The 14,242-nt window shown below is 46.8% G+C and overlaps 1 protein-coding gene across 1 annotated transcript in view; it reads left to right on the top strand.

Moving 5' to 3' along the window:
* The window catches only part of LOC119954247 (plexin domain-containing protein 1-like), a 282,386-nt gene that overhangs the window by 184,521 nt on the left and 83,623 nt on the right, over positions 1–14,242 (top strand). The window contains exons 10-11 of the mRNA XM_038779329.1: positions 5,902–5,962; positions 9,934–10,069. Coding sequence (XP_038635257.1) covers positions 5,902–5,962; positions 9,934–10,069 — 197 coding nt within the window. The remainder of the gene's footprint in view (positions 1–5,901; positions 5,963–9,933; positions 10,070–14,242) is intronic.

Raw genomic sequence — 14,242 nt, 5'->3', positions numbered from 1 at the left:
CTGTTTCATCACTTCGCACAAGGCCTCAAGTCGGCGGTGGGTGGAGCTGGATCGGGGGGGGGGGGGGGGGGGAGGCGGACTGGGGATCGTCGCTTCCCTGTTGAAGGGCTCGTCTTCGGTGCTGACCTCCGGCAGAGGTTCAATCTCCTCAGTCTTCATTTTGATCTCCAAATCTTCATCGGGGGTATGGGGGGTGGAACTTGGCCTTGTGCCCAGTGATCCCAATATTAATTCCACTGGTGTGACCCCTGTTGCCATGTGCAGCGTGGTTCTGTCATCAGAGAGGAACCAATTTCTTCTCCAGGGAACCAGCTGTACATTCCAGTTTTCAATGTTTGAGTTGTCGGTTCAGCCAGGACATTAGATGATGGGTGGTAAAGCACCGTTCGGATGTGTTTCATGCTGGTCGAATTCATGAATGCCTGAAATTCTCCATTGGTAAGGGGGGTATGAGGTCCTCAGTATACCGTGGATGCAGAGACTTTGCCGGAGTTTTTCTATTGTGTGAGACATCACGGAGAATATACGATGTACTTCTAACCATTTTGAGTGGACGTCGACCATTGTAAGGAACATCAATCCCAAGAACAGATCAGCGAAGTCCACGTGTACCCGTACCCATGGCACCCATTCCCATGTGTGCAAAGAGGCCAAAGGTGGGAACTGGTGGTTCTACTGGCACATGGAGCACTGCTTCACCAGATTCCCGATGTCTGTATCGAGCCTGAGCCGCCAGACATAGCTCTTGGTGAACATTTTCATCTTGGTTACTCTGGCTATCCAATGTGCATTGAACACATGTATTCAGATCCCACCCTCGTCGCCAGTGTAATAATTCCAGAGGGCGCAGAGTGATAGTCCAAACTGGTTTATTTTAAACTGGTGCCTATCCGGAACTGGCGGTCCGGGTCTGGGAGCTACATTTAAAGGTCCCGCTAATGAGCCCCAGCTGAGCGAGCCACCGCCCGCTCACCATGGGAACACCATTGTACGAAGCCCAGGGAGAGATCAATCAGTGACCCCCAGTGGTCCTCCTGAGGGTTATCACAAACTGTTTAGAAATTAACACCCATTTCAACTTTACAACGTCAGTTTTGACTTTTCAACCACAAGCCTTTTATACGTTTGCATTGACGACCTGCGCCCGTCTGTATTAGGTTTATTAGAAAATGCAAGTTTTATTCTGGAACATTTTTTTGCCACAACCATCATGATTTTAAAATGCACTCAGACTCGCAGAGGTTCATGATTAAACAGGAAACTGATGGTGAGCGATGGCTCCATTATATCCCCCACTCCAACCCAAGAATTTGTGCTAAGGTGTTCAGGTATCAACCATCACCTCAATGACTTGACAGGGCAAAGGTAGAGGGCATTTAACATGGCTGAGCACCACATGTGTGAATTCCAGCTTGGCTCAGGAACCAACTCCCCATTTGTCCCAAGTCCGAGACCTGCCTATAGTTTAATACTTGCTCTTTTTAAAAGTCTTCTCAGTGAAATGTTGAAGTTTTACAAAAAATACACAAGAAGAGGAAAGCAAGCTACAGACATCACTGTACAAAAGGCACAGCACAAAAACATTAGCCCATGCGGCAAGTATGGGAGCAAACAATAGCGGATGAATCAGGGACAAAATCCCCAACTTGTTCCCTCCATGGATACAGGACCCATCTTCACCAGAACAGGATACAGGCATCAGCACAGACCTACTTCATATGCATAGCTCCAGAACAAAATGACAGAAGGAAGGAAAACAACCTCCCGAGAATTGCAGAGCTAAAGGGGAAATCGAACACCACGCACAGCGCAGATTACACTCTTCTCCAGGCCCAGGACAGAACAGGCAGCCACAAAATAACTACATAGCAACAAGAGGAGGACCGTGAACCGGCAGGCCACAAATCTCAACCCAGGGTCTCCCATAGAAACATAAGAAGCTAAGACAGGCAGAAGGAACACCCCTGAGGTCACTCCGAATAAAAAAAGAATGAAGAGAGAGAAGAAGAACTATCAGATCTCATCGCGCGGATAACAAGTGTCCTCAGGCCAGTGCTCCAAACTGGACGAGAGCTGGCCAACTAACCACAGAGGGGGCCCCCTCCTACTCCCAGGACAAAAGGGAACAGGATAATTGCTGGACACAACATTCAGTCCAACCCCAAATCATCACCCATCCGGATGTGGAACCACCCACATCGGATGCCCCCAGTAAGAAGTGCCCCCACCTAAAGAGCAATAGGATACTGATCACGGTGCCCAGCCCAGCACTGCCACGAAAAGAAAACTCAGGGGAAGTCGGTCCCAAGGATTGCCAAACCCCGACGACCCCTACGCCCCTCCAAAGTTGCACCTGTTCAGTCCCTTGCAGGACACGGCACCTCTCCCATCCCCCGTAATCTACAATATGTAAAGCCGGTGCTCCCCCTGGCTCCAAGGGCCCCGAACCACCCACCAGGCCAGGGCATTATCAGAGTCAGCACCCCATATCAACACTGGAGAAGAGACGGGAAACCTTCCTGGGAGGGTACGCCAAACCAGGCAGATAACCTCCCGCCGAATAAAGTCGACTCAGACCTGCCTCATTCTCAGTAAAGCTCTGACAATGATGAAAAGAGTCAGAGAGGGAGACTCGTGTCAGGAGAAAAGACTGATTCATCCCTGGAGGGGACTCAAACAATGCAAAGAAAATTGCATCAAATATTTGTGTTTTTGCTTCACGGCAGATAATGGGTTTATGTGATATAGAGTGTGGCATTTCAGTGAGTAACTCAAAGAATTCTGATCGGAGCTTGATAAAGTAAAATTTAAAAAAGCAAATAAAAAAGTCTACTTATATATTGTGGTCTGGCTTCTATCCTTTGTTTGGCTTTCATCACTTAACTGATAACTTAAAAGAAAACTGAATGGGCGGCACGGTGGCTCAGTGGTTAGCACTGCTGCCTCTCAGCTCCGGGGACCCGGGTTCAATTGCAGCCTTGGGTAAGTGTCTGTGTGGAGTTTGCAGGGTTTGAGGATGCTGATGGGAGGCTGTGTGCCAGGGATATGCAAGGTAGCAGCATTTGGGTCCCAGGATACATTCCGGGGGCTGATGGAAGGGTGAATTGCAGAGGGGGGGCCGGGAGCGGTTACCCTTGCTGGTGGCAGTGGGCCATTCATCTTGTTCCTACATTGCACACCCGTCCTCTTGGTCAGGCTGCTGGCACTGACCTGCGCTGTCACCGTGTCCCAGGCGGGGTTCGTCACCTCGCTGGAGAGCCTACTGCCAGCCCGAGGGTACATTGTCACCCGCCTCTCCTCCGTGGCATCCAGCAAATGGCTGAAGGCCTCTGCCTTAAATCATGGATTGAGCTTTCTCCGCCCCTTAACGAGGGAGTTCGTACTCCACGAGGGACACATGGAAGACAATCATTCCCTCCCCATAAGTCCCGCACAGCGGGTTATGACACCGGCCTTGCTTGATCTTTCTCCCCCCCCCCCCACCAGAGTGATGGTGTGAACTACGCCCCTAATTTTTTTTATTGACAGAGAATCAGAAGAACTGGTGCATCATGTGCACCTGACAGGTCAGACGGGGCCTTTAGTTTAACAGCATACCTGAATGATGGGGTGTCATCACTGCCTCATTCCAGTATTGTAATATCAAGCTAGACTTTGTGCTCATGTTTCTGGAGTGGGATTTCAACCCACAACCTTCTGACTCAGAGACTGGAAGTGCTATCCACTGAGCAACAGCTGGCACGATCCTGTAATCACCAAAGAGATTGGGTAAAAGTAGCTCTCATCGATGTCTCGTTCAGCCAATTAAGAATATAAAACGAGGCTGCCATCAAGGTGAACCTATTCACCACTCAGCGGATTTATCAGAAGCCACTGTCTCTCATTCATGCTTAAACTAATTCATGCATTTGGCAGGTCGGCAAGGGTTAATAATAATAGTCATTTGGAGCTTCAGTGAGATCACTGCTGTTCTTTTAAAGTGACACAGTTTTGTGATCTTATCTTAAAATACTCTGGAATATTTCAGAGTTTGGATTTAAATTCAACCAGTCGCTACGGGCAACCATACAACAGTATTCAGATAGAGAGGATTCAGTGTTCCCCACTGGGAAATCTCATTCCAAATAGAATTTTGCCTGTAATTAATCATTGAGGCATTTGTGCACATTCGTGATTATTAGGCACAGCCGTAAATTGAAAAATGTTAATATGACATTCAGCCCAACAGATTTGTCTTTAACTTTACTCAAAAGTGAAGCATTCACTATTCCAAATCAGCCAACAAACGTTGGTGTATCAAAACTTTTCAACCCGGAGATAGCAAAGCAGTTCAACCCGGATATACCAAAACTGTTCAACCCGGATATACCAAAACTGTTCAACCCGGATATACCAAAACTGTTCAACCCAGAGATACCAAAACTCTTAAACCCGGAGATACCAAAACTGTTCAACCCGGAGATACCAAAACTGTTCAACCCGGATATACCAAAACTGATCAACCCGGAGATACCAAAACTGTTCAACCCGGATATACCAAAACTGTTCAACCCGGATATACCAAAACTGTTCAACCCGGATATACCAAAACTGTTCAACCCGGATATACCAAAACTGATCAACCTGGAGATACCAAAACTGTTCAACCCGGATATACCAAAACTGATCAACCTGGAGATACCAAAACTGTTCAACCCGGATATACCAAAACTGATCAACCCGGAGATACCAACACTGTTCAACCCGGATATACCAAAACTGATCAACCCGGAGATACCAAAACTCTTAAACCCAGAGATACCAAAACTCCTAAAGCCGGATATATCAAAACTGTTCAACCCGGAGATCACCAAAACTGTTCAACCCGGAGATACCAAAACTCCTAAACCCGGATATACCAAAATTGTTCAACCCGGATATACCAAAACTGATCAACCTGGAGATACCAACACTGTTCAACCCGGATATACCAAAACTGATCAACCTGGAGATACCAACACTGTTCAACCCGGATATACCAAAACTGATCAACCTGGAGATACCAAAACTGATCAACCTGGAGATACCAACACTGTTCAACCCGGATATACCAAAACTGATCAACCTGGAGATACCAACACTGTTCAACCCGGATATACCAAAACTGTTCAAGCTGGAGATACCAACACTGTTCAACCCGGATATACCAAAACTGATCAAACCGGAGATACCAACACTGTTCAACCCGAATATACCAACACTGTTCAAACCGGAGATACCAAAACTGTTCAACCCGGATATACCAAAACTGATCAACCTGGAGATACCAAAACTGATCAACCTGGAGATACCAAAACTGTTCAAACTAGAGATACCAAAACTGTTCAAGCTGGATATACCAAACTGCTCAACCCGGAGATACCAAAACTGTTCAACCCGAATATACCAACACTGTTCAAACCGGAGATACCAAAACTGTTCAACCCGGAGATACCAAAACTGTTCAATCCGGATATACCAAAACTGATCAACCCGGAGATACCAAACCTCTTAAACCCGGATATACCAAAACTGTTCAATCCGGATATACCAAACTGCTCAACCCGGAGATACCAAAACTGATCAACCTGGATATACCAACACTGTTCAAACCGGTGATACCAAAACTGATCAACCCGGATATACCAAACTGCTCAACCGGGAGATACCAAAACTGTTCAACCCGGATATACCAAACTGCTCAACCGGGAGATACCAAAACTGTTCAACCCGGAGATACCAAAACTGTTCAACCCGGAGATACCAAAACTGTTCAAACCAGAGATACCAAAACTGATCAACCTGGATATACCAAAACTGTTCAACCCGGATATACCAAAACTGTTCCACGCTGATATTGTTTTTCTTCTGTTTGGTCCTTAGATGTTCCAATGGTTTTGACCGACACCGACAGGAATGGCTGGACTATAACTGCGTGGACGAGGTACAGTAAACATTTCCTAAGTATTGATCCATCAGACTAGGGACGTCTTTACATTCCCACTCTCTGGATAGTTAAATGATGCGTCTGTTGGTTGGCCTATATTATTTTGATGGCATTTTTAAATCATTATGTATTCGAACAACAATTTCAAAACTTTTAGAATAATTTTAAAATTAGATTCAAACACCACAGGTCTCTGTTGTGCTCTTTGATAAATCTCCCCAATTAATCCACACAGCGCTTCAAATATTTCCCTTTAAAGTATAGATCCAATTTCCTTTTGAAAATTACCATTGAATCTGCATCACTCATCCTTTAATTCACACATTCCAGATCACATCAACTCACAAAATAGAACTTTTCTGTAAGGCCATAAGAAATAAGAGCAGAAGTAGACTATTCGCCCCATCGAGTCTGCTCCACCATTCAATGCGATCATAGTTGATCTTAGGCTTCAGCGAGACCTTGGTGCCCTTATGCGTCAGTCGCTGAAAGTAAATGCGCAGGTACAACAGGCAGTAAAGAAAGCAAATGATATGTTGGCCTTCATAGCGAGAGGATTTGAGTACAGGGATAGAGGTGTTTTACTGCAATTGTATAGGGCATTGGTGAGGCTACAACTGGATTATTGTGTTGATGACCTTATCTGCGGGAGGATGTTCTTGCTATGGAGGGAGTGCAGCAAAGGTTTACCAGGCTGATTCCTGGGGTGGCGGGACTGTCATATGAGGAGAGACTAAATCGGTTAGGATTATATTCATTAGAGTTTAGAAAAGTGAGAGGGGATCTCATAGAAACTACAAAATTCCAACAGGATTAAACAGGGTAGATTCAGAAAGAATGTTCCCGATGGTGGAGGAGTCCAGAAGTAGGAGTCACAGTTTGAGGATAAGGGGTAAACCTTTTAGGACTGAGGTGAGGAGAAATGTCTTCACCCAGAGAGGGGTAAGTCTTTGGAATTCGCTGACGCAGAAAGTAGTTGAGGCCAAAACAGTGTGTAATTTCAAGAAGGAATTAGATATAGCTCTTGGGACTAAAAGGAACAAGGGATATAGGGGGAAGGCGGGTATTGAACTTGATGATCAGCCATGATCATGATGAATAGCGGAGCAGGCTCGAAGGGCCAAATGGCCTCCTCCTGCTTCTGCTTTCTGTGCTTCTATGTAACTCAACTTTCCCGCTCGTTCCCATTTCCTTTAATTGCCCGAGATATCAAAAGATCTACCCTAGGTTAAATATATTGAATAATGCACCATCCAAACTCCTCTGGGTAGAGAATCTCAAATCCTTTGAGTGAAGAAATTTCTCCTTAAAGTCCCAAATGAGTAGCATCTTATCCTGACACTGTGTTCTTGTGTTCTTGATTGCCCAGCCAGGGGAAACAACATAGAATGTACAGTACAGAATGAGGCCATTCGGCCCATCGAGTCTGCAACGGCCCTTGGCAGGAACACCACACTTAAGCCCTCACATCCAACCTATCCCCATAACCCAATAACCCCTCCTAACCTTTTTGAACCCTAAGGGCAATTTATCATGGCCAATCCACCTAACCTGCACATCTTTGGACTGTGGGAGGAAACCGGAGCACCCGGAGGAAACCCACGCACACACGGGGAGAACGTGCAGACTCCACACAGACAGTGACCCAAGCCGGGAATCAAACCTGGAACCCTGGAGCTGCGAAGCAACTGTGCTAACCGCTGTGCTACCGTACTGCCCCTAATCATCGCAGTCTCTAACATGTTAGGCCCCGTCAGAACCTTGTACGTTCCAATGTGTTCACTTCCCATTCTTGAAAACCAAAGATAATATCGATCCAATTTACTCAAACCTCTTATCATAGGCCAACCCTCTCATCCCAGGGACTAATCTGGTGATCCTTCGCTGTCCTGTCTCCAATGCAAGTGTACATTACCCCAAAATATGGAAACCAAAATTGCACACGGGACTCCAGGTGTGAGCTCACCAAAACCTGGTACCTGATTTTAGCAAGACATCTTTATTCTTGTACCCCAATCACCTTTCTCATAACTCACTCTACCTACAAGCCAACTTTCTGTGCTCTTTGTAAGAGTACATCCAAGCCCTCCGAACATCAACAATTACAAGTTTCACGCCTTTTAAAAAATGTTCTGTTTTTCTATTCTTCCAACCAAAATGAGTGACTTCATAATTCCCCACTTGATACTCCAACTGCCTCCCTGTTTCCCATTCCTTTAACCTTCCCACCTCTCTTCTCCGTATCTGAATGACCTCTTCACGTCTGCATTCCCACCTCGCTTTGTATGGTCAGCAAAGTTGGGTCGTCTTTTCACTTCCTACCGTGCCTTGTTTCTTTTGAAAATTATCTTAAATCTGTGACCTTTGGTTACAGATCCTCCCGCCAATATGACCCCCAATCAACACCTTCCATAATGTTGAACAAAACACTCCTTAACCTTCTCTGCTCCCAAGGAGAACTGTCCTGGATTCTGTACCCCCTCCACATAACTGAAGCCCCTCACCCCTGATATTGTTCTGAGAGTTAAGGATCCTTTTTGTTGAGTATATCTTTTTTTCTGGTATAGAATTGGTCTCCTTACCCGAGGAAGGACATAATTATCTCAGAGGGAGTGCAAAGGTTCACTGAACTGATTCGTTGGATGAAGGGAGTGTCTTGTACTGGGGGATTGAGTTGACCAGGCTTATGTTCCCCAGAGTTCAGGAGAATGAGAGGTGACCTCATTGAAACATATAAAATTCTTCAGGCGCGGTGGATAGATGATGGAAGAAGGTTCGCCCCGGCCAGACAGTCAAGGACCAAGGTTGCAGACTCAGAATTCGGACTCAGGTGATGAACAACAGCTGGAATTGCCGGCCCCAGAAAACTGTTGATGTTTAGTTGTTCAGTATGTTCAAATCAGCAAATCTGTGGACAATAAGTGGATCACGGGAAATGAGTGCTCAGGAAAGTGCAGCTCAGGTAGACGATCTGCCGTGATCTTTTTGGATGGTGGGTCAAGCTTAAGAGGTCTACTCCTCCTCCTCCTGTTTTGCATGTTCTTATAAATTCTGGTGAACATCTGGAGCGGCGTGTTTACTGCTGAGAGCACAGGCTATGTTTCCAAATCTAGGCGAGAACGCTTTATCTTGCAGATGCAGCCACCTCCCAGACAAGGTTCATTTGTCCATTGTTTTTCCTCCATTGGCCCCTTCAGGGACATGACATAGCAACTGCCAAGAAACCAGCTGGTGTGAGTGACCTCACCTGCGTGATTTCACTCTGCACCACTTAATGGAAGAGTTTTACAATTCGGCAGAGAACACCACTCAGTGGGAGCACAGATCGTGAAATTGCGCCCCTCTTTCCCCAACCACCCCCCTACCGACAGCCCCCCGCAACCTGAGCAAGCACTGTTCTCCATCGAGAGTGCAAAAATAAGAAAGCTCTCCTTAAGCTGGAGTGCTCAATTGCGTCGCTGCTACCCCACGGGAACCTCTGACAGTGTCATGCTGAGGTTAGGCACTAGTCCTTGATATCTCGTGTCTGTGTTGAATTACAGCCCAGACTGAAAGGTCAAAAGGTCTGCTAAGTTTTCCGGCATTGTGAAATTAGTTCAGCTGCTTAAACTTGTCCCTGACTGCAGTTCTTGAAATATGTCCTCAAGGGGGAGCAACATGCCATCATGGGAAGAGTATCATTTGATCCAGTTTCAGTTTCACTTTGGCCTGTGAGCAGAACGCAGCACACACAGCCCTGCCGCTGATGTCTTTAAGCTTTCAATCCATTTCTATCTGCTCTCATGTGCCTGGTTTAAATAAATAAACCTACAAAGTGTTTACACAACCTCTGATGAGTAATCGGTGCCTTTATATCATTAAACAAACAGACCGCAGCCTCTTAAGAGAAAATAGTCCATCTATAACTGTTGGGCATGCACTCCATTCAACGCTTTTAATGCTTCGGAATTTTCTTTGGAATGTTGCAGCACAGCGGTGAACTCTGTGACGATCTTCCAGAACATATGCCGGATGTTTCCTCCACAGCAACCCTTTTAAATACATTGGAAAGTGACATTACCACCACCACATCGATGCTGATCTCGAGCAGTATCACGACAGAAGGTAGACAGATCAGTTGGTTATTTCTCTAACCCGTTTGTACCAGGGACTAGACATCACTCAGAATGAAAATTACATGTCCTGCCATGTGGGCCTTCTGGTATTGGTCTATCACAGGGAATTTATTAAAAGGAAAGCTGTCTGTACAACACACAGGCCAGGATTCTCCCCTACCCAGCGGGGTGGGGGGTCCTGGCGTAGCGGAGTGGCGCCAACCACTCCGGCGTCGGGCCTCCCCAAAGGTGCGGACTTCTCTGCACCTTTAGGGGCTAGGCCCGCGCCGGAGTGGTTTCCGCAACACCGACTGGCGCCAAAACCGGCGCCAAGCCAACAGCCTTTGGCGTCGGGGCTGGCTGAAAGGCCTTCGCCGGTAGGGGGGGTCCCTTCCGCCTCCACCATGGTGGAGACCGTGGCGGCGGCGGATGAGAAAGAGTGCCCCCACGGCATTGGCCCGGTGGCGATCGGTGGGCCGCAATCGCGGGCCAGGCCACCATAGGGGTCCGATCGCCCCCCCCCCCCCCCCCCCCAAGGACTCCGGGGGCCCGCTCGCACCGCAATCCCGCCGGCACCAGAGGTGCTCCAATTCTCGCCGGCGGGAGAGGCCTGACTTTGGCCCATCGCGGGCCGGAGAATCGCCCCGGGGGGCATGCCGATCGGCGTGGCGTGATTCCTGCTCCCGCCGATTCCCGGGTGGCGGAGAATTCCGGCCACGGCGGGGGCAGGATTTACGCCGGCCCCGGGCGATTCCCCGACCCTGTGGGGGGTTCGGAGAATTCCGCCCGTGCACAGTCAGGGGCAATAGGAGTGTAAAAGGAATACGAGTCAAATATTGAAAACTCATAAACCTCACAATATGCTGCTGTGCGTTTTTGCATCTGTGACTCAAATCCCAATCCCAGCTTGTCAGGAAGGGGAGTGGGCTGAAGGACCAAACTGAACCAAACAGCTTTCCGTACAAATGACGAGAAAGCAATGGCCAAGCCCTCTGTAACCAGGTCAATACGTCTCTTAGCAACAGGGTTTGGCTTTGTCACTGCCTGAAGGATCAATGCAAATATTACCCTCCATGATGTATCTATAAAACAAGGTCATTTATGGAGTTCATGCCGCTGCCTCAGAGTTTTGTTCGTTGAGGGTGTATTTCTGCGATCCAGATGCATACTTTAAAAAAAATTATTTCATGCCATGAGTGTCACTGGCAAGGCCGACCGCCCAACTCAGGTTGCCCTTGAGCTAAGTGGCTTGCCAGCCCATGGGTCTGTGGAATCACAGACAGGCCAGCCCAGGGAAGGATGGCAGATTTCCTTCCCTAAAGGGCACGAGTGAACCAGATGGACTTTTGTAAAAAAATTGATGATGGTTGCCATGGTCACCATTGCTGAGACTAGCTTTCTAGATTCCTGAATTGTTCATCACTTTTTATGAACTAATTAAATTTAAATTCTACCAGCCACCCACATCTCCGGAGCGCGGCGTAGACCTCTGGATTACTAGTCCAGTAACAATTCCATTGCAACGCCATCTCCCGTTTTCCTGGGAAATCATACGGAGCATGTGTGCAAATTCCTGACAGGTTCGTCTGCTAGGGACAGCTCCAAGACGGGGGTTTCATTTTGTAAAATTACCCCTTTAATGCTCCAAAACATGGCCCAACTAAGGCTGTTTAAAGTGAGAGAGTGTAGTTTTCTATCTTGTCTGCTTATTTTTAAAACAATGAATTCCCGGCTTGGGTCACTGTATGTGTGGAGTCTGCACATTCTCCCCGCGCCTGCGTGGGTTTCCTCCGGGTGCTCCGGTTTACTTTCACAAAGTCCCGAAAGTTGTGCTTGTTAGGTGAATTGGACATTCTGAATTCTCCCACTGTGTACCCGAACAAACGCCGGAATGTGGCGACTGGGGGCTTTTCACAGTAACTTCATTGCAGTGTTTAGTGTAAGCCTACTTGTGACACTAATAAAGATTATCGTATCGTGTAAACAGTTGGGGTCCTGGCTCAGATCGCTGCGATACCCACTAATCACTGCCTGCCAATCGGAAAAAGACTCATTTATTCCAACGTTTTGCTTCCTGTCTGCTTAACCAGTTTTCTATCCATCTCATATGGGCAGCATGGTAGCGCATTGGTTAGCACAGTTGCTTCACAACTCCAGGGTCCCAGGTTCAATTCCCGGCTTGGGTCACTGTCTGTGCGGAGTCTGCACATTCTCCCCAGGTCTGCATGGGTTTCCTCTGGGTGCTCCGGTTTCCTCCCACAGTCCAAAGATGTGCAGGTTAAGTGGATTGACCATGATAAATTGCCCTTAGTGTCCAAAAGAGTTAGGTGAGGTTACTGGGTTACGGGGATAGGGTGGAGGCGTGAGCTTAAGTAGGGTGCTCTTTCCAAGAGGCGGTGCAGACTCGATGGGCCGAATGGCCTCCTTCTGCCCTGTAAATTCTGTGATTCAAGGCACTACCCGTAATCCCAAGCACTTTAACTTTGCATAGTACTATCACGCTGCTAACACGCTGCCATTGTCTAGCGTGAACCATTCGCATTGATCAACTACGAATTGAGGTTGGGACTGAGTGTTGCTTCTCACTGATGGCAGCTTGCCCTGTGTATTATTTTATCAAATCGATATTCTGAGTCATTCAGTTATGGGGCTTTGTTATCACTCACTCAGGCACAATAACTGGAGCAGTGTGATTATTATAATTGCTTAGTTTCTCTTCAGCTCTTTGTTTGAATTTCATTGTAGAATAAAGGGAATTCAAAGGAATTTTGCACCTTTGATAGTGCTGAAATTGCAAATTATTTTCCCTGGCTTGTGAATTGACAGGAGTGGAAAACAAAAGTATAAACGCCTGTTTAAAAAAAAAATCAATGTTTGCCCTCTCTCAGAATAATTAATAGAAGCCATGGTGTTAATTATATCATGGAACCATAATTACAACAAAGATGTGAAGATGGATAAATATTCCAGAATTTTGTTTGATTACCTGTGAGAAATATTTACACTAATTATCCCTCAGGAGAGTGACTATGGTGGAGGCTGACTGTACATGGTTTATGGAAGCATTGTGCCTGATGAATCAAATTACCTATTCTTGTGCATCTTTTCCTGTCCTTACTAACATCTTTAATTCTGATATTTGTTGCACAGTGCATAAAGCATGTAATTAAAGGTGTATTTAACATGTCTCTGTGCCACCAACAGGAAAATTACTGACTCACAACATTTATCAGATATTATCAAATTACGGGATAATTCGTCAGTTCTCCTGGCGCAGACTTTTATAAAGTCACGCCGCATATAGGGAGGTTAGGACAGCCAGAATTCCCCATTCATACTCCCAAGAGTATTAAAGTTTTAACAATTACCCCAATGTGGCACAGCCTAGCTGTTTTGGCTTATCTTAATTCAAAAGATGAATCTTGGTAAACCACTTTTTTCTTTTTTAAATTTAAAGCACGCAATTCATTTTTTTTCCAATTCAGGGGCAATTTAGCGTGGCCAATCCACCTACTCTGCACATCCTTGGGTTGTGGGGGTGAGACCCACGCAGACACGGGGAGAATGTGCAAACTCCACACGGACAGTGACCCAGGGCCGGGATCGAACCCGGGTCCTCAGCGCCATAGAACATAGAACAGTACAGCACAGAACAGGCCCTTCGGCCCTCAATGTTGTGCCGAGCCATGATCACCCTACTCAAACCCACGTATCCACCCTATACCCATAACCCAACAACCCCCCCCTTAACCTTGCCATGAGGCAGCAATGTTAACCATTGCGCCACCTTGCCGACCTAATTACTTTTTTCATTGTTATTGCTAAATCAGAGTCCTCCTGCATACTTAGTACTGCGAGGAACATAGTTGAATATTTGGTGCTAGCTCCTCAAGGGCAATTAGGCATGGGCCCAGCCTGTGAAAGAATATGGGGGTGACCAAATCATATTGGAACAGAGTCCCGTGACAAGCTTGTTTAGCCGGGTGTTTCCCGGTATCACGGTGCCCAGAAACACAGCACTATCTATCGGGACTCTGTTTTCAATTTGATACCGAACTTCCTGCCGAGGATGCACTTTATCCCATTTCCTGCACTGACTCCCAAACCTCCTCCAAAGCCCCAATTCACCTAAAAGGGGTGCCCTCAGTCACCCGGTCCCTCACACACACATACAGGGCACCCC

This window comes from Scyliorhinus canicula, chromosome 19 (assembly GCF_902713615.1).
Source record: "Scyliorhinus canicula chromosome 19, sScyCan1.1, whole genome shotgun sequence".
NCBI lineage: Eukaryota > Metazoa > Chordata > Chondrichthyes > Carcharhiniformes > Scyliorhinidae > Scyliorhinus > Scyliorhinus canicula.
This window is presented reverse-complemented; position numbering and strand designations above follow the sequence as displayed.